This window comes from Diadema antillarum, unplaced genomic scaffold (assembly GCF_040938485.1).
Source record: "Diadema antillarum isolate AM-2024a unplaced genomic scaffold, OU_Dant_1.0 seq00001083_RagTag, whole genome shotgun sequence".
Lineage (NCBI taxonomy): Eukaryota > Metazoa > Echinodermata > Echinoidea > Diadematoida > Diadematidae > Diadema > Diadema antillarum.
The window spans coordinates 823,759-845,283 of NW_027271903.1; the positions used below are offsets into that span (position 1 = coordinate 823,759).

The 21,525-nt window shown below is 39.7% G+C and overlaps 1 protein-coding gene across 1 annotated transcript; it reads left to right on the forward strand.

The window, feature by feature from the left end:
- The first annotated feature begins 204 nt into the window (after positions 1–204).
- LOC139743458 (uncharacterized) lies at positions 205–16,964 on the forward strand. The gene is made up of 17 exons (XM_071653939.1): positions 205–398; positions 872–915; positions 1,393–1,610; positions 4,447–4,559; positions 5,210–5,314; positions 5,964–6,015; positions 6,997–7,116; positions 7,981–8,085; positions 9,035–9,146; positions 9,968–10,083; positions 10,378–10,489; positions 11,569–11,700; positions 12,699–12,771; positions 13,516–13,648; positions 13,977–14,117; positions 15,181–15,344; positions 16,406–16,964. The coding sequence occupies exons 1-17, from the start codon at positions 205–207 to the stop codon at positions 16,560–16,562; spliced, it is 2,091 nt and encodes a 696-aa protein (XP_071510040.1). The 3' UTR covers positions 16,563–16,964.
- Positions 16,965–21,525: the final 4,561 nt, after the last annotated feature.

Sequence of the window (21,525 nt, forward strand, 5' to 3'; positions counted from 1 at the left end):
ATAGTATGTAATGTATGAAAGCTGATTTCACTGCTACTTGCAAAGTGAACCAAAATGAACCTGTTTTTTCTTTCTCCTTGCCAGTGGCCAATGTTGTATTTGCAATGCCTTAAACCACCCAAACAAGCAAGAAGATTTATAAGCGAATTTAACAACTTACATTTAAAAGTCTCTTGCATTTTCAGGATAACACTTTAAGGCAAAATGGAGGAGACTTCTACCGGAGGTCCCTTGAAGATGTTTTCTCTTCGCGATGGAGTCATACTGGTGGGTCTGTCTGTAGTTGCGACATTTCTTCTCCGAGTACAGCAGAGTTTCAGCCTGGTCCCCTCATGGCGCTATGAAGTCACAACAGGGTTCAGTGAGGAGAGCTCCAATATGAAGACCTTGAAGAAACTGTAGGTGCATATTTTTGTTTTGTTTTTTTACTTGTTCTCATAGCCTTTCAGAAGCAGAAACTGTCCTGAGCAAATAACAGTTTAAAACTTAAGATGCTCATCCATGTTATTCTAAAATTAGATCTATCATAGGTCCCCTTACATGTATTTGATGTGTAACAGAATTGGTGAAGAGTACAAGCTGTTTGTTTCCTGTCTGGCTGCAATTGTATCTAAGACATGTAGAAACAGATACGAGCAAACAAAGTACACTTCTGGTGTGTAAGATTCCTTTAAAGAGTACAGATTGTATGGAAAAACTTACACATGTAAACAATGCACATCATTATTTTGATAGCCCCTTTCAGCATAATTTGGTGAGATGATATCTGATTCCCAGAGATAGTCTGAGAAGACATTTTCTAGCTTGCAATGAATAGAGACATTCATTTTTACATGTTGTTATAAGTAACCTTTCATCATTTTCTCAACAGGCCAGTTCCATTGGTGGCTGACATTGAAAGCGATGGTCAGAATGGTAAGTTTCAGTTTGTAATAGAAAGTATTTTGAAGCTATGTGGATTTTGGATCTGAAGAAAAAGGCACTCATGATGCAAGCTTTTTGATGAGCTTTTCTTATTTTCAGTGACATTTCTTTACAATATGATGAACGTCGGCTTGTGACCAATTTCTTCTTTTCATTTAGGAAAGGATTTGACCACTCCCACTCAAAGAGAAAGATATTTTGTACCAAATTGCTTTATTATGCAATTCAAGCAGTGTAACAATGATGCTTTCTACTCCAGATTCAAGTAGTATTAATTTGTACAACTCGATACTGTTTATTGGTATGGCATAATGGGAGACGATAAAGGCTTGTTAGATTGAACACTTGCAGATTTTATCATTTTTATGTTTATTTTGTGAAGATTTACCAAGAAGAAATAGCTTCTGTGTGTGACTTTAGAAGGGAGCAAATGACTGGTTTTCTTTTTGTTCATGTTTGTTGCCATAGAGATACTTCTGGCGACCAAAGACCCAGCTCTGATGCTACTCAGGGCCTCCAAACCTCTCCAGGGGTCGGGGTCCAAGGCTCTACCCTATCTTAGCACGCTGGATGAATTTTCGCTCCTCTCCAGTGGAGAAGATGCACAGAAGGAAAGGAGGAGACCAGCTGCCATGGCAACAGGCTATCTGGAGCCACTGGTATCTAAAGACCAAGTCCGTAAGCAGGTGTGTATGTTAAATGTGCTGCTGATCTGATGTCTGTGCTGATGCATCTAATATTTCTTGTTCATCAGTTTCCATGAATGATCGATATGACTCATTTTGACACAAATGAAATTATCATGAATTTGAGACAAGATCCACTGTACTGCAGTATACTACATTACCTACACTGTATGTACACCAAAATTGTCAAAAGGGAAAGTGTTATCTGTCAGCATGTGATGTGAGGTCTGGGGGGCATTTCATGAAGTGTTTTGTCAGATATTTCATCTGACAAACTGTTATAAGGTACTGAAATCCTTGCATCTGATTTGCTGAGAGCATATTTTGTCTGACAAGTTTGTAGGACAGAATGCTTCATGAAATGCCCTCCTGTTTTACCTGTATGTGAACACATGTACAGTAAGCTCTTGGCAAATTAGAAGAATTCATTCGTGTAGCTACAGTATAATACTACATGATAATTCGGAAACTGGGGGGGGGGGGGGAGATGGGTATAGTGTATCTTCAAAATGTTGCAGTTAGAAGCAAATTATGATACTGCTAATGCACTTCATGGTATGCGTTATTGAACAAATTTATGCTGTATATGCCACATATTTTGTGAATATGATAATTGGTAGATTAGGATTTTTGAAACAATTTTGCAGGTGGTTAAAGTCTCAAAGAAGAATTACATTGATGGATTGAGAAACATTGTTATCCCTTTTCAGGTTTATAACTTCTACTTTGGAGATGACAGACAGCACATTTGGGTTATGGCTGGATATTGTTTCCATCAGTTATTATACCCCCGCCAAACGAAGTTTGAAGGGGCTATATAGGAATCAGCGGACGGTCGGTCGGGCGGTCGGTCGGGCGGTCGGGTTGTCGGGCGGTCGGTCCGTTGCAAATCTTGCGTCGTGAACTACTTCCTCAGTTTTCAACCGATTCCCATAAAACTTGGCACAGATGTGTGCCTTGGGTTGTAGATGTGCAAGACGTATTTTTTGACAGTACCCAAAAGTACGTTGCCATGGTAATGGCATATTATGGGCAGAAATGGGTACAAATCTTGCGTCGCGAACTACTTCCTCAGTTTTCAACCGATTCCCATAAAACTTGGCACAGATGTGTGCCTTGGGTTGTAGATGTGCAAGACGTATTTTTTGACAGTACCCAAAAGTACGTTGCCATGGTAACGACATATTATGGGCAAAAATGGGTACAAATCTTGCGTCGCGAACTCCTCCCACAGTTTTTGATCAATTTTTATGAAATTAGGTACAGATGTTCATCTGAATATGTTAATGTGCAAGACACATATTTCCGCAGTGGCAAAAAGTGCGTTGCCATGGTAACGGCATGTTATTGGTAAAATATAGGGCAAAATGCTTCATGGCAAAACTGCTTCATCAGTGTTCTTCCAATTCTCATGGAATTCATATTGAATGTTTGTCTTAGGATATAGGTCAGCATGACACATTTCTTGACAGTGACAAAAAGTATGTTGCCATGGTAACAGCTCATATTATGAGCCAAAATGATGGAAAATTTTGTGTTGCAAACTACTTTCTCAGTTTTTGCCCAATTTCCATGAAACTTGGTACAGATGTGTGCCTTTGGTTGTAGATGTGCAAGACGCATTTTTTGACAGTACCCGAAAGTACGTTGCCATGGTAACGGCATATTAATGGCAGAAGATCAAGGAAAGATCTTGCGGATTTAACTACTTCCTCAGTTTCTTGACCAAAGCTTATGAAATGTTGTTTTGACCAAAGCTTATGAAATGTTGTTTGGTGGGGGTATAACCAGTCGCTGTAGCGACATTTCTAGTTAATTATGTGAATGCTAGGACTAGTTGAATTTAGAAATTCATAAGAATAGAAATATAGCACAATATATGTGACCCTGCTCCTCAAAACAAACAAAAAGTCGCCAGACATGAATTTTTAGTTAAGACCATATTCTGAAAGAGCAGACTTTAAGCTTTAAAATGATGTATAACTCAAATCAAGTAGACTCTCTTAACCTATCTAAATATTGGTAAGAAAGCACAAACTCAGGAAAAGTGTGAACTGAGAAAAGAAGCTCTGAAGTACAGTGTCTATTCAAGCGCTTAATCATACCAAACCGTGCTGGCTGAGCGATGAATGGGACAAAAAACAGGAAGTAAACCACCAGAGTAACAACAATGAAGAGATTATCAGATTAAACTGAAATTAAGCATGCCTAATTACCACATTCTGTCCATAATTAATGCCAACTTTCAAAGCAGTAGCATTATCCTTTCAAAAGTTATTAGAGTTGAAAGTGAAGAGTGTGGACAAGGTTTTTCAGAAATGAAAAAGGGATTCTAAAGACACACCTAATCACACTATTCTACCAAAAATGTTTGAGATAAACTGCTAAAAAAACACTTTCCTGCCCGTTTTATGATACCAAATTTTAGCATAATGTAAAAGAAGACCCGCTCTTTCAGAAAATATGAAAAAGTCAAGTTCGGCTAGGTTGACCCATTTCACTTATTTTCAGTCCTCATGCAAAATCAGTGTGTGCGACTTTATGTTCATTTTGAGGTGCACAGTCACATATGTTGTACATTGAATTTAGGTGCACATGCCAAGAAAAAAAAAAGCAAGATAGATTGACATACTTGGACAGACTGCTCTTAGAGCACTGTTTAATTGTCAGTTGTGTGGTGTTAGTACTTGAAAGTGTTCTAGGTTTGCCATAGATAGTTTTTTGCAAGACTTTGCTTACTCGATAGAGCAAAATTGGAAAGATCTGCATTTGTTATGAGAATGGGAGCATGGAAATTGCACAGGAGTTCTACATTTTTTCTGCTGCTTCCCCTCAGGTTATTGTGGTCTTGTGTGCAGACTGGACGGTCATGTGTCTCAACAGTGACTTCAAATTGCTTTGGACAGCATCACTGTCCAATGCCTCTTGGAGTCAAGAACATGTGATGAGGTAAGCATGAATGGTTACTCTAGTTTTATATACTACCCTCTATCGTCTGCCTACATGACTACTGGAGTTAATCATAACTTATGTTTTGTTGTTGTTGTTGTTGTGGTTTTTTTTTTTTTTTTTGGGGGGGGGGGGGTTCACCCTATTTCAAGGGTGCTGAATCCAAAGCTGGGGTCTGTTTCATGAAGTCATCGCATAAAAATCTTTACATGAATCTTGGAATGGCCAAAGTCACTCATATGTAGCTATGAAAGATTTTTAAAGATAAGTAAAATCCATTTCACGAAGTCTCTCATAAGTGTGTGTCATGAGCAAAAAGTGTTTTAAAAGACTTTTATGACATGTTGAGAAATTGGACAGAAAAATGAAGTTTTATTCTATTTGGAGGGTGCTGAATCCAAATATGGATGATGCAAATTTTGCATCCTTGAGGATTTTGAGATATTCATGATGAATCAACACCACTGAAATAGTTTAAAATCATCAAATCTTTTCAGCTCTTCATCATTAAAAAGGAAATATTATATCAGGGAAATACAATTTTTGCTGGCCATCTTGAATATCTCAAAATCCTCAAGAATACAAAACTTGCATGAAACAGTTGATATGAAGCAGTTTTATGGTCAAAATCAATCCTTTTCTCTTTTTAGTGAGGCAGCTGTTCTAATCCTGCCCCACAGCCTCAGACCAGGAGATGATGGACTTATCGTAGTGGGAGCAAGAATCTCTGACAGACACCTTCACAGGCCTCTCAGGTGAAAATAGTTTCTTTCTGTCTGCACCTATTGTCATAAGACCATGTGAAAAGAATAGGGAGAAATGCTACATAATTTTAGGTATGTTGTATAACTGTTTATGTACAAGTTGTATACTGTATATAATGAACAAGCAATGAATTTTGAAAAAAATAGAATACAAATTTGGTTATCCTGCTGCAGCTAACACTATTCATTCTAGGAACTTGTGTAAAACTAAATCAGATTCTTTTTCTGTTGTTATTTTTACATGAAATCAGCATCAAACATGAACATGTGATGACATAATTAGTGTATTGCATATGACTGTATGAGCAAATCTGTGATTTGGAGGAATATTTTGGATTTAAGAGAAATTAACATAGAAACTCCCAATGTATGCGAAGGTAAAGAAGCGGGTTAGAAGTTTAAAAGCTTTTAGACATTAATTATTTTGTAATCCATCATATACATGTACATTAAATTTACACTCTTAAGTCGAAACATATTTAAAATGAATAAAGAGCTCTTGAAATTGTGAGGAAACTGCAACAACTACAATAGTAAAGAGAATATCTGCATGAGGAACATACACTGGTACATGTAGCAAAGCATTTTTTAGGTACAAGAGATCTGGACTTTTGATTAATAATTCTTCTTCGCTCCACAGGCACAGTCATAATCATGACCAGAAAGGCCATGGATCTCAAACTGCCAAGAAGGTAGAGAAATGTATTTTGCACACCATATTTACCATAAGAGTGTATTTGAAATATCTGTTTACCACCATGCGTTCTGTCTGGTGGGGATGAGATGCCATGAGTGGTTTAACCCATAGAGGACGAGTCCCAAGTATACTCAAGCAGGTGTCTATGGAAAATGCGTGTTGTAGCAAAATCGGCCCTTCCTCAATGGGATCTTGAATCATACATATAGAAAGTAGCCCATCATATGCTCAGTTATCTACTAGAAAGTTGTTTTGAATTAAATTGAGTTATAGTAATAAGGTAGATTGCCATGAGTTTCTGTAACAGGTGTCTTATGGAGACCTCAATTAACTGTTGTAGTCGTATGACATTGCTAGCGATTTTGCAAAGAATTTTGACTGATTTATGAATATTTCAGCAGTCAAAGCTTCATAACCTGTGTCTGCCATCCCTCAACATTTTTTTTTTTTAAATCTGTATTTTTTGTTTCACAGCAGATATCAAAATTTTGTATTGAGATAAATTCTGTTTTAGTTATTGCAGTTCTGAGAATAGTTTTGTTCAGTTTCACTCAGTTCAAGTCACTGTGCTTGAGAAATGACTCGGTAGCATTGCTGTTCATCTTTTTATATCATGCTGCTAACAGAGATGCCCATTGTAACTTTTTGCAATATTTTGTGAAGTTTTTTTTTTTTTTTTTTTTTTTTTGGGGGGGGGGGGCAAAATACTGCAGGTTTCATGTAAAATGCTCTTTTTCCTAAATTCTATTATTACAAATGTCTATTAAAAAGGGTAAAGATACTGTTTAAAAACAACAACAAAGCAAAAAAGAGGGAAAAAATGCCTTTACAGCCCTCAGAAATGCTGCAGTGTTGTTTACAAGGTCGGCATCCATGCTCCAATATCAAATGGATTGTATTTACATGTAGTGTCATGAGCACAATGGAAATTTGCCTGTTACCTTTGTACCCACTCTTTGTGTTTGTGTGAGAACAGGCAGGTGAGGAAACGCAGGATGTTGGACACTTCTCCACCTTTGCTCTGTCTGGTCGCCATGGCAATATCAGATGGCATCATCTACCCGGTGATTTTGAGGAAGTTGTCAATACAGAAGAGGTAATGTTCAACAATTTTGCGACGTTGCCATATAGCATACCACATCACTTGATGCAAATTTATTTGCTCCCAACAGAAAATTGCACCAGTCAATGCAAATTTTAATGAAAATAAATGAAATTTGTAATTCATCAAGTTGAAAACTCTTCTTCAAGTTTTAGACCATGTCTGGTATTAGGATATGCTGAAATTTCAACAAATTAAAGGAAATTGTGGCAGAAGTGTTGCAGTAACAAACTTTCTGCTGAAAATGTTAGCATATTTGCCAGAAAATAAAGAATAAAAAGTGTTGATGGACAATTATTAGAATATCTCATCTTCAGGGTGTCAGTGAGAAAATTATGTGTGATCGTTTGTGTGAATATTTGAAGACCATCACTGTGTGGCAGACTGTTGTGTTTCTGATGAATTATCAGATTCTTCTGCTAGAACCAAATATATATCTGGCCGTAAAGCATTTATTTCTCCCTTTTTTGGTGCTATGTTCTTTGACACATCGGCAGGTATTCACAAAGGTGGTTTAAAGGTGGTATATGCAAATTTCTTCTGTGTAAAAACATGTAACAAATCGTGTACGCCAGTAGACATCCCATGATAACCACATGTTGATACTCAGAAGTGTAAGGTGTGCCTATTTCACACATGTTTTAGTCCGTGGGCTAGGTTTAGACCGTGGATTTGATTTAAACCACATTTGTGAATACAGGCCTGAGCATTTAACAATGTCTGATTAGTCAGTAGCTGCAGTGCTGAGTGAAGGGCCCTTTTTTTTTTTTCATTTGATATTGTACTGAAGTAAGGCTTCATCCTCTCGTGGTTGATGTGTAAAAGAAAACTAGAAATATTAATTGCTCTGACCTTCAGGAGCTGTTTAAAGGAGTTCACTTCAAGCTGAACCTGAAGAAAGGATGGGGCCACTGCGGGGAAGTGGAGTGGAGCCAGTATAGCCAGGCATTGCTAGACCAGATGGTAAGATGGCAGGACTTATTTCATGGCATGTCTACCCTCGCAAACTACAAGATCATTCACATCACAGATCTATCTACCAAACAAATTCCAGTTGCCCTTGGGTGTGCAGGACAAGTTAGGCGTTCACATTGCAGGTCAAAACAAGCAAACGACATCAACATCAACAACGCAACCGAAGCAAAACAAAATAATACATAGGTACACAATAGAACAGGAATTTACAGAAAATTGAATTTGCGCTTTCAACTATACAAGTGGCAATGCGGTCTATGCTTTTCCTATAATTTCTTTTTTTTTTCATTGGTATTTTGATTGTTTTTGATGTTTTGGGTTTATGTCAGCCACATTGCAACAACAAAGACAACCTACCACAGAACAATGATGACATCAATAGTTTGTCTATGGACTGCTTGCAAATAAAGTTAGCAGTATAATGCAATGATAATGTAATATGATAATCTTCAAATGGTGTAAGCGGACTTGAAATTCCACCTCTCTATTTCTTGTTTTAAGTCAAGTCCTTCAGTTTTGAGAATTAATGCATGGCCTATTTTTGAAAGGGAGTCATTAAGGCAACATAGAGTTGGACACATTTGTTGCTCACAATTCTGTCGTAAGATTCATCAGTAAAATTAAGCAATGGTGAAGAAAAATTAAAGTTTTTCTCTAGGTAGTAATTGATGTATGGATGAAGGCTAATATATTGTAGATTTTGTCTTGTGCTGAGATCAGATTGCATAGTTATGACCTTTGAAAGACCGGATAAAGCTATTTTTGTTTACGCCAAAAAAACCCTTTTGTTGCATTGATTATTGTTGTCATGTAAAATGAAGAAGCTGTAAGTACAAATGTACCTTGTTGGTAAGAGATTTTGAAAAGAATATGTCCTTGTAATATTTGATTTGTAAGTTCCTTGATATCCTGATTTCTTCTACTTGTGGTTGTGCAGCCTTTTAGGTGGCTCTCGAGCGCCGACACCAAAATTGAGATAGCAGACTTCAGAAAGGATGGACTGCAGAAGAATCTAAAGGAAGATGAGCAGGTGTTATCCGTATCGAACTGTGAGTAGAGTGCAGAAGCAGTGAAGTTTTATGCTGACGGTTATCAAAAGAGACATGGCGTAGAAAAGATTGACACTGCCTAAGATTCTCTAGACACTGATGACAATTGCAAAAGTAAAAGTTGACTAGAGTAAGTAATGTGTCATATCTATTTTATTTATGAGAGATTGTGATAGACTTGTAATAACCCTAACCCTAACCCCCCCCCCCCCCCCCCCCCCCCATAGAACACCCAAAAAAGCCTGGCATGGTTAGAGTTAAGATGGCATACAATATTGGGTCCGCTTGTCTTTCTGTGTTTCAACCTCAAGGAGTCATGTGTGAGGCAGTCATATTGAGCTAGTTTGCTGTCTTGCTTCTGTTATTGGAATGCTCTTGGCCTACGTCTGTATTGCTCATTAATTATGAAAAGCCAGTAATATACTAAATTGTATTGCAAAATCAAAGTTTACCCTTAGTTAGATCATATTTTATGTATATATTTTCTTTGCAAAATTTTGTTTATGCAAAAGTTGCAGAAAACTAATGAATTAATGAATAAATGATGAGTGAGTGAGTGAGTGGGTGGATGGATGGATGGATGAATGAATGAATGAATGAATGAATGAGTTAGTGAGTGAGTGGATGGATGGATGGATGGTTGAATGAATGAATGAATGAATGAATGAATGAATGAATGAATGAATGAGTTAGTAAGTGAGTGAGTGAGTGGATGGATGGATGGATTGATGGATGAATGCGTGAATGATGTTACTGTCATGAAGGTACAGTAATGCACATGTCATGGATGTCTTGACCATTCTTCAAATATTCCCTGCTAGTTTTGACGTCCAGCCTCAAGGAACATGTTGCAGGACATCACTTTGGTGAACTCCCACCACACTCGGCTGCGGAGCACGTCAAGAACCCAACGGCCGTCGTAATCCATTCCAGCAAGGTAAGGAAAGCCCACAGATAACATTTCAACAACCACACTCTTACCTTTACTTGGCTTTAGTAAACCTCATGATCTCTTCAACACAAAGGTTGTTGCACCTTTCAAACAGATTAACTATTTGGTTGTAAAAATTGATTTTTTTTTTTTCAACCGCACCTGAGCCAAAGGCTCAAGTGAGCTATTGTGATCATTCATCGTACATCGCCTGTCATTCGTAAACTTTCAACATTTTCAACGATTTCTTCTTCTCTTTTAATTTTGATGCCGCTGCTTTATCCTTGTTTTATCTCACAGGGCATTGAGGTTCTCGAGTTGAAGACGGGGAGGCCACTAACAAGGCTGTCCTTGTCTGCCACGGCATCCTACGCCGACGTCAACAAGGACGGAACCCTTGACCAGGCTCAAGGTCAGTCAGTGGTCAGAGCTTTAGAAGCCCTCACTTGTTCAGTAGGCTGTTGTGCTGAGTATTTCACTTTTCTGGATGTTATTTCAGCTATCTAAAGGTCTGGTCCCATTGGCGTTTAGGAAAATTTACGTTTAAATTACGCACAAAATTGGTTTATATTCGCTAAACATCTGCAACATTCGTGAAACATTCTTTTACAAGTCTGCCGACATCAGCACACGTCCACAATTATCCGCAGAGGCACGTTTTTCCGTTGCCAGGAGTTTTGAGCTGCACAAAATTTTGGTTGCGGATGTTTAGCGAATATAAACCAATTTTGTGCGCAAATCTTCCCACATGCCAGTAGGACCAGGCCCTTAGATCAAGTCTTTCAACAGTTAGCTGTTCTACTGAATTAGAATTTATGGTTGTACACATATTTCTAGGGATTAGGAAGTAGCTTTGTAATTCAATTTGGTTTGCTAAATGCATTTCATTGCTATGAATCCAGGGCCCTGTTACATAAAAGTCGAGATCAAACATGACTGAGCAAATCAAACATAAGTCTCTAAATACTAAAATCTGACTGGCTGATACCTGACTTATATTTGACCTTACAATTTATGTTTGATTGCGTCTTTTTACGCACCGGGCTCTGGTTGTTAGAGAAGCTTGTGGCAAGCTTTCTTCAAGGACTAACATTTGTTGTAGATATTTGTATAAAATTTTGGCATGTTAGAGTAAACAGGTCTACAGTGTATTTCCCATATGATTTCATCGTTCTATGGCTCATGCTGTAAAGCTCATATAGATCAAAGGTGCTCTTTGTTTAAACTTGACAAATAAATATGTCCTCTGATTTCCTTTGTTTATCCCATGACTTCTATAAGCCACCTTCCACAGTCCCTTGCATTACTCTGTGTCCATTTGTGATTACAAGTAGGGAATGGTAAACTCTGAAATGCTGATCCACAATTTTCATTTTGCAATTTAGTTTGTTTGCTTGCTCTGGCAAGAGAGGATAGACTTGTGACTGAATGAGTTAGGTTATGGAAGATTGTGTTTTTGGTTCTAAAATTTTGGGATGCTTTTCTCTGCAGCTCAGTTTACTGAATCTGGTGATGCGGACAATTGCGTGGCTTTTGTCAGGAGTGGACATCCTCCCCACTCAGTGCTTTACAATGGTTCCATCTGCTACCCATCCTCCCTCTGGGCAGCAATGTCATATCCTTGTAAGTGATGCAATATTATCTTCACATTCCTTAATTATGTCTCTTCTTGAATACAAACTTGCTTTCCAATAGTTGTTGGAGCACACAGATCAAGTGTAGAAGATTCACCATGTGCTGTAGAATTCCCCTAGTTTATGTGTTTTCATGTGATTATAAAATTTTTGCATCTTGCAATTTGCTGATATGATTGTAAGTGATGTTACAATTATCAGAAATCATGAGGAATTTCAAATTTATCCATATCTTTCATGTTCTATATATGGTTTCCATGAAATGTTAAACTGTTTTGTTTGTTTGAATTTACTCCATGTATCAAATTCAATTTGTACATGGATTGAAATAATTCCTGTGATGTTTGGAATAGAAACAAATCATCAGTGTGGCATATGATTCTTCATGATGGGACATTATAAAAATAGCACACGACATGGAGTGCGATGGTGTAAGTGCAGTGAACGCGAGGTTTCTTTTATAGATAGGTGCCGCCTCTGCGTACGAGCCACTTGGCAAGTACGCAGTGCGCACCATCTAAAGATACCGAGCGTCTGCTGCACTTTTATTGTCACACAACGGAAGTGTGCTATTTCTTTTATAAAATAGCAAGTTTTGATGAATAATCCCCCCCCCCAAAAAAAAAAGCAAACCAGAAACAGCATTATACATGATGAATGATGGACAAATTTTGACGCTATAACGCCAGTAACGGCAGTCTAAAGGCCGCCTCACATTGTGCGATTCTTGCGATTCAATGGGATTGGGATGTAGCATCACAAGCGTGAGATTACGTTAGATCCAATACACAATGAACGATAGACATGCTCAACGCGATATCATGAGCGTGGTATATCACTTTTTTTCCGCAACATCTGCGCTCCCGTGTAGTGCGCGGAAAAGAGTTAAATTTCATGTGACGCGTTTCGACCAATTATCATGCTTGAAATCATATAGCTATTTTATAATGAGACGTATCTATGGTTGCATCCCTCTACTTCCAACAGGGGCATATATCACTGGGAAGGCAGATGTGAGGGAAAACCGAGAACTGAGCCTGCCTCCATTAGTGCTGGAAAGGTTGGTAAACCCCATCAGGGTCTTTACAAGGGATTGCCGTTAACTCTTTCTGTGCTGGGGACTATGGGCACTGTGTACAATGCTATGGGGTTATTTGTACCAATCAGCACTCAAGGCACACAAAGGCTTAACATTGTACACTGACTGGTTGACAGTGGTGACGACAGAGTGGAAGGAGAATGAAACTCAAATATATGTGTGAATGGAGGTAATACGGAAATAGAAGTAGAACTCATCTGTGAGGTTTGAGGAAAATTAGAGTATCTTTTCAAAAATTATGAATTTTTAAAGTTTTGGTACTGCCATTTGCTTGATAGAGGGTAAAAGCTCATGGCTTACTTCTTTCACAAGGCATGGGGACTTTGTCATATCTTTATAGAAAGTCAGTGTCATGGTAAAATGAAAATAAAAGGAAAAAAAACCACAAATATATGTCAGTCGACACTTTATAGGGCAATACAATGTTACATATTCATTAACATGTTTTATACATAAACAATACTGTCAGACCTGTAGATTGGTAAAATTAGTGAAAAAATTAAGTTAGTCTATTTACTTATCTAGTTACTATTTTTTTTTTTAAAGGAATGTTGCACAGAAAGTGTGAGAAGGGTCTCGACTTTCAATTTGTGACAAGTTGAGATGGTGTAGTGATAGCATCCATGCCATCTACTGCTGAAGAGATAAGTTGAAGTGGGACTGTTTTAGCTTTATATTCCATCTCTGCACCATTGCCCTACTCAGTGTTGCCAAGAGACGAGGCTTCATCAGCCACCTCCTTGGTCTGTCCATGGCGAAACCTGGAATGGACACGGTCTTCGTGGCCAGCAACGGACGAGTGACCAGCTATGGCCCCCAAGGACAGTTTAACTGGCAGGTAAGTCAAGAAGAAATCAACCCCAAGTAGATGCAGATTAACCTGAAAAAGTCTGAACATGTTTACAAAATTTTCACCAACAGGAAAAATGTGTCCTTTTGAATGTCAAGAAATGTTTTCATTTATTTGCCTCAAAATGTTAAAGGGATGGTATAGTATTATTGGACACGAGGGTTAGGACTTTTAGCTTTTTGTGAGATACCGCTCCCAAGAAACCACTTATAAAATAGTACAGACCATACCATTCTAAGAGGAATTCAGAGTTTAAAGACAGTGTTTGTTTTACGTAATTGTGTTCTATGCTTTGTTTTGGTACCCTGTTGGCCAGGTTTCAACGGCTGCGATCTGGACTGAGCATCACATTGTGAGTGGGGCCCACGGATACATCAACCAAGATCTGCAGAACATGTATCACTTGTCGTTCACCCCAAGTATTCAGCTCACGTCTCTACAGGAGTACAGCAGGAAGGTACGGTTAAAGGAACAGTATTCTGATTGTCGGGTACTGTAAAACATGATATTTTCGTAGCGTGAAGTTTTTGCAAATGGGAGCAGAAGGCCTTATTTGCAGAATGAATTTTCACGAGTTGCCTCTAACATTCAATGCATATATTATAGTGTTGACAAAATCTTTGGCGTACATTTTAATGTCGCGAAACTCGGCTCTCGCGAAATTCTCGAAATTGACATTCACGCGAACATTCCTCGTTTTACAGTATACATCACCTCCGGTATAGCTGGAGAGAAAACAAAGAGCTCACCTGTACATATGTGCAGAGCTTAGCGTGTTATCCAGTACTTGCTTGCATGGCCTACGAATCTACATAGTGACACAGATGACACTAATATGGCAAGGGCATTATCTTAATCTTCCATTCTTTTCCATAATTTGTTAATAAAATTTCGTGTGGCTCTTAGAAATTTTAACATGTACTGTGTTTGACCGTTTCATGGAATTTCAAAGCCAATTACGAAAGAAAGTGGATAATTTTCTCTCAAAAAGTATGCTGATCGATCGACTGTGTGTGGGTTTGTTGTTACTCCAACAGCTGCTAAATACCTCAGTGTCCAACCATTAAATGCCATTTGCGTTAGTTTTCTCACTGCCATGCCGGGAACAAGCAGAACATATAGGTTTTTGCCCATTTCATGGAATTCTACTCAACACATGAACCACTGCTGGATCTTACACTGTTTCTTACATGTGTTTGACATACAGTGTACATGGCTACATACTCTGTAAAGGATTGATTTTATCACAAATATCTTTGCTGTAGAAATGATCAACTACTTTTAATTTCAGGGTTTGTGCTTCTCTCTACATAAGGCATTCTTAACGTATTATTTGTGTTAACATCAAGAATGTATCTTTTGCCTTTTACATTAGTGTGACTCGAGAACAGTGGCGTGAATAAAGTGGAACATATTATTGAATCTTGCATATTTGTTTTAAAATAATTTTAAGAAGACTATGTTAGTAACCCATGTTGATAAACTTGTGGGGTTCTTTTGTGTCTTTTTCTCCTCTTTAGTCTTCTGCCGTCATCGCTGGTTGGGACAGCCTGGTTCTCCTCTCCCTGGAAACCGGGGCCGTCTTGGCGGAGCACTCACTCCCATGCCAACCAACGGCTCCACTCGTTGTCGGTGACTTCAACAATGATGGGTGGAATGATGTCGTGGTGCAATGCATGCACAGGTTGGTCCCACTCATTTTGAATCTCTTCCTTTCTTTGATCCATTGCATGCTCATGTTTCACTTGAATCGAGCTATAATATGCTTAAAGGAGATGGCTAGTAACCGATCAGTGGGAATCAGTGGGAATGCTGAGGGATGATTGTTCGAATCCTTGTGGGATTCATTTAAGAGTACATTATATACCCACTGTTGTGTGAAAATTATTTGCTTCAGAACGGTCCCATATTCAAGTAATATGCAGATTAATGCCTTGTCACTGACCAGGCACGCTAACCCGGAAACATTAAACTGCACATTACTTGAATATGAGACTATTCTGAAGCAAATAATTTTCACACAACAATAGATATGTATATGTACTCTTAAAAGAATCCCACAAGGATTGGAACAATCATCCTCCAGCATTCCCACTGATCAGTTACTAGCCATCCCCTTTAAGGCAGATATTATGGCTAAGGCATATTATGGGCATTTGGGTTTCTCCTAGAAGTACAGAACTCCAGTTTAAGTTTGATAATTCATTGTACATCTTAGATTACACAATGTAAAACTATGCATAGTTTCATTACCGGTATTTTGCTTCAAGAAGTTTTGCCAGTCTGCCCACAAACTTCTCGATAAGTTACCAGCGAAACTTTTTATGAAACTTGCTGCATGTACTTGGGAAGTTTCTCACTTCTTGTGAAATTATGCGTAATTTTGAGTAGCCTGACAGATGCACAGTTGAAACTTGGAGAGAATTGTCATATGATTAGTTCCGTATCATGTTGTATACTCATATTGCACAAACAACATTTGGGGAGGTGGGGAAAGGGGGACCCAGGTACTGTAAAATCAGTTTCTGTCTAAACTTGCCTCATGGTTACAAAGTATTTAACAAATTATAAGTGGCTGCGAATCAATACAAATAATTCCCTGCTGATTTTTTGTTTTTTCATTTGTTGTTTTTCTCTTTGTCTGCTGGAGATTTTTTTTTTTTTTTTTGTGAGTCAAACAAACACCACTGTGATGTTATGACTACATGGCATTTGAAATGCATCATATTTCTGTTTGAATTTCAGCTACCTGGGATTTTCCATTCAGCAGCAGTCGCGCTACTGGGCCACAGCGGCGGTTGGCCTGGCCGTGGTAGTCATAGTAACGGCCCTCGCTTCTACCTGCATGCCCGATGACGCGCCAACAGAGGGCACTGCAGAGGGGCATGAGCACCACAGGTGACGACGATATACATCACGGATTGAACGTCGTTTGTGATTTCTGAGAGTCGCAGAGGGGCAGAGGGGCATGAGCACCACAGGTGACGACGATGTACATCACGGGGATTGAACGTCGTTTGTGATTTTTGAGAGTCGTAGTTTGCCGCAACCGGTAGTCTTGCAACAGACAGTGGAAACGACTGTGTTGTGACTTTGCGGAGGTAAAGACTGCATGAGACAAGAGAGACAGTTTGATGATCGGTCAGAGTAAGTACTGGATGGTGGCAGAGAAGTGAAGAAATCCAATTTCGACTGACAGACATGCATGCATGTTTCATGTGAGCCAGTGAACAATATCGATACTGTAAGAGGAAAACAGCTTATATGACGTTGATTGATTCATAGGGTAGATTCCCACCCATGAGAGGCACATGCAGATAAAAAGGAGGTGTGGAGGGGGTGTGGAGGGGGTGTGGCTAGATGCCTGACTTTCAATTGGTGGAATGGTTAAGGTTTAAATCTTGCACATTCTTGTTAGTGTGCCAGTAAGCCTGACAGGAAGCCAGTTAAAGTAACAGATTGCAATTCTTAGCAAAGCAGCATAACATCAAGTGTCAGTGAGTTACGTGGAGATTACAACACTCTTTATGTCATGATCATGATCTTACAAGAAGAAATATGGAGATATGTCTAGTCTAACATTGTTCAGAGTCAGACAAGAAATGTCAAACTGTTCTCACCTGCTCTCATAGTTTAGAGATGTGTGTTTGATATCCAATTTAGAATTGCCAGTTTGGAAGTAACCAATCTACGCCTGTTGATGTAGCTTTATGTGTGCTACACATGAATAGACAGTGTGTCCGAGAAATGGGGATGCTGCTACAGTGCATACTGTACATGTAAACTGTGGCTGGGCTATTTTCAGGCAGTCTTTGTGTGTGCAGGGCCCATATTGTAACGTAACACTTTCACCGCTGTGTAGACATTACCAAACTGGGTCGGGGATTCAAATATAGAATCCTGTGTCATGCCATTGCAGATCTCCTCACAACTCTCCTCACATATCTAGTCCAATCAGACTCTGTATAACACGATAGATTCACACAAGTGTACATTACTGTTCCAACTTTATTCCTTGATCTCCGAGGTTCGGTATAACAATCTGGTACAACAGTAACAGCTGTGAGCTGCATGTCACAGTAAAGGCTGTGGGAGCAGGGACAGTATACAGATGCTCTTGATGTCTGCCTGTTAACCAACTCTCTGCGCTAGCCCTCACTACGCCCCAGCAGCCCCCTTGTGTCTACAGTCCTCAATCTAATGCGTGCACTTTTCTGCTTACAGTACTACTACCTAAGCGCACACACAGAAAATGCATGCATGTCTAGCTACGCGATCCTCTGCTGTATACACATCATGTAGCACTCACCCTGTGTGTACAGTACACACAGCAACTAACAAGTATATGTACTTGTGATTCCAGGCACACACATCGACAGGCCACTCACACACACACATACACACAGAGAGAGTTAGGAGATGGGAAAGAGAGGGAGGGTAAAAAAGGTAGAGTTAAGAGATAGAAAGCATCAGAAAAACATGATGTGTAGTGGCCGATACAATGTACTGACATTACCTTGTATCTCATAATCAATTTTGTTACAATACACAGTGTCTGCACTCAGCTTGCTGTTGTACATGGTCCTTGCTTGTAGTTTGTAGATGCAGTCCCCATACATACAGCGTCGTAACGTAGGGTTTTTAAAAGTCTTTGCACAGTCTCTGTTTATGTAGTGACCGCAGTCTCTGTCAACACCACAGGATTGTTACTGCGATTTTGGGGGATATACCACCTTGGTGCTTCACACCAGGTGCCACAGAAACCACCACAAACCAATTAACCCTTTCTATTCAAGTGAGTCAAATGTGCATGTATTTCACACATATACCGGTAGACAGGAAATTAATTAAACATGCACAGGGTTAGGATTACCACGCGCCCGATATGATAGGAAATACATCTGTACCACAACCTGTAACCACAAAATTACTATTCGCTAGTCACCACAGGACTATGGTACTACACATTATTAACTACAGCATTACCACATTCCCATTGAGACAGAACTACAGGACACCTTTTCCCACTGCAACCCTATAAGGCGCAACGGACATCCACTCGTTGGTATTCCAGAATGCGTTCGGAATACCTTTTATCTCAGTAGCATGCACTGGAACGACGTAGGTGCACCGGTGTAGTTAGAATGGACAGTAGATCTACACATAAACTGATTGCAAACACATAACGTTACAAATTGTACATCGTACAATGACTAATACAAGTACATTTTAGTATAATCATGATGTCGTGACTACGCTGTATCTTGATGTTTCTCGTTGATGGTGTCATTACACACGATGTGCAGCTAGCTAGGCGTTGTGATCAAGCAATTCTACTGACCTCAGGAAAGATAAAGTCCAGTGTCATCTGGTCATACGGTCTGGCCTATTTATCGTACGCAGGGATATGGATAACAATGCAGTTGTCTTGTACTTGTCACGGCAATGGTTCCACAAAGGTTCTGCTGCGCAATCATTTCGTTGCATGGCATGCAGCATGAGTCGTCGGTTTGTGCGCCATGTGGCTTGTTCGAGTGATGACTGCGCAACGTACCATTCCAAGATTGGTGTGCTGTAGTGTAGTTATTTCGGTTACAGTTCGTTATTCCGAAGGATCGTTATTACGAAGGCTCTTTGAATAGTCCGAAGATTCGTTATTCAGAATTTCATTTTCGGATTAACGAATCTCGGGAATACTGACTAACGAATCTTCGGAATAACGAACCTCTATAGGCCTAGGTACAGGGAATTTGTGTGTTCGGATTAACCAACATTATTGTAAGGATTGTTATTAATACATAGAGATACAATCCAGAGAAGTGTATTAGAATCTCCAAGTAAAATATGAAGACGATTTATCCCGAGGTACCATGACTCACAACCGCACACAAACTAGAGGAACAATTTGCATTGCAAAATGTGGCATTATTCATGAATTCATGGATATAAACTTTGAAGAAGTATACTTAAGTCCTTATATTGTGAAATTGAGGCAATTACTTGTCTCAACGTATATCATGGCTAAAACCATCGTAATCAGTACCAATCATTGTATGACAATGAGAAATGTTTCATGTGTCATAACTTATAACCTCATACACAACCAAGAGTACAAGTTTTCTATTACAAACTGCAGGCCCAGCGTCAACATCGAATTGGATATTCACTTGTATAGTAGTAAGATTTAATGGAGAAATTGCGACAAAATATTCATCCATCAAAGCGAGTGAATTACGAAGCGAAAGATGTTACAAAGCATCACATTCCTCAGTCATGTCAGCTAAGGTCCTTAGTGAGTAAGTCGCTGGACTTTCAGGCGATGGGCTACTTTCATACACTTGTTGTTGACGGTTCCCCTCAAGGATACCTGAAAAGCTGGGGAGGACATGGCTCCGGGAAATTGCCGATCCATCTGTGCCATCAGTGCCCGAAACTGATGATTCTTCCTCAAGCAGTCTTTCACAATCCAACCGCAGTCAGTAAGAACATGCCCTCCATGGTAATTGCTTGTGGCAAGTACCTCGGGCTCAATTACTCTGTCCATGAGTCGAACGATGAGATCCTGAGGGCCAGAACATGCGAAGTAAGCCCCTTCGTAGACAGACTTGTCCACCATCACACTAGCTTCGTTCCCACCAAGAAGCACTATCCCATCCTCCATTTCAGTGTGATACGTCGATGAAGCCTTCCTTGGAATTGTATTCCTAGACTGAAGTTCCTCCCTCAACTGTTTCATCTCATTCTCCAACCGTTGGAGTTGGTGCAAGGCTTGAAGTACGTCTGCCATTTGTGAAGGATAAGATGGCTGTGGATATGCAGGTAGCGGAGCCGATGGTGCCAATTGAACAGAGTACGGAGCCCACGGAGCGTGTTGGGAATCTTGAAAGACATGAGTATCGTCGTTTAGCGGAGCGTGGAGAGGTAAATGATGGTGATGTCAGAGGAGCGGGCGGAGTCGGTAGACGAGTGGGCGGAGGTGGTAGATCACTGGAAGGAGCAGGGACAGGTGGGAGATGAGGCGGAGCACTTGTGGATGGAGTCCAGGTAGCTTGTTGGGCATCTGGAAGAATGTGTGGATCGTCGTCAAATAGAGCGTGGACAATAGAGACGCGTGTGCAAGAAGCCGCTGTGTGAAAGTCTGGTTTCAGTAAGCTGTCTGCATTCTCGGATGCGTTCGGAATGCCTTGAATAGAGGATTTTATAATCCCCATTCTCGGAATGCGATGGAATGCCTCTATTCACAAGACTGCGGGGATTAACAATAGGGCATTCTCAGTGCAGGTAGAATGCGTGGGTGCGTGAATGAAGTAGAGAATGCGTACATGCCGGACGCATTCTGGATTACCAGCGACTGGATGTCCGTCACGCCTAAGTAACACATCACTTGCCTACATGCTAAAAAGTAATTCAGCTTGGTCTCAACATCTTGCAATTTTGCTATCTTTTGGTTGGTCCATCTAGGGATTTCCTCCTACAAAGGGTATAATAAGTGTGTCTTCATTGAATACTGGTACGTCAGTATGCTTTGATATCACCATCCTGAAATCTGCTGTCGTCTGCCTAATGCTAGCAGCAGCGAATCGCTTTTGCCAGCTACTTCTTTTTCTCCCCCAGCAGGTGAGCTACTGCGTTTTGTGGTGGCGTCCTTCTGGGGAATAGCTGTTTGTGTGTTAATCTAGATTTTCTAGATTTCTAGTTTTCTACATGAACTGGTTGACTGAGACATTCTTCACAAGTGAATTCTCTTTTAGCTCTATCTAGAGCAGCATGTTGGACCCGATGTCGTCCACTAGCTTGTACTGAGTGTCAAAACATTCTAGTTTCTAGATACGAGGCTGATCCTCAAGATACCTCTTTACATCTTC

Coding starts and splice junctions, on each gene's coding strand:
- LOC139743458 (XM_071653939.1), top strand. CDS start 205: ATGGAGGAGACTTCTACCGGAGGTCCCTTGAAGATGTTTTCTCTTCGC. Junction 6,016..6,996: donor GATCTCAAACTGCCAAGAAG/GTAGAGAAATGT, acceptor GTGTGAGAACAG/GCAGGTGAGGAAACGCAGGA. Junction 7,117..7,980: donor AAGTTGTCAATACAGAAGAG/GTAATGTTCAAC, acceptor TCTGACCTTCAG/GAGCTGTTTAAAGGAGTTCA.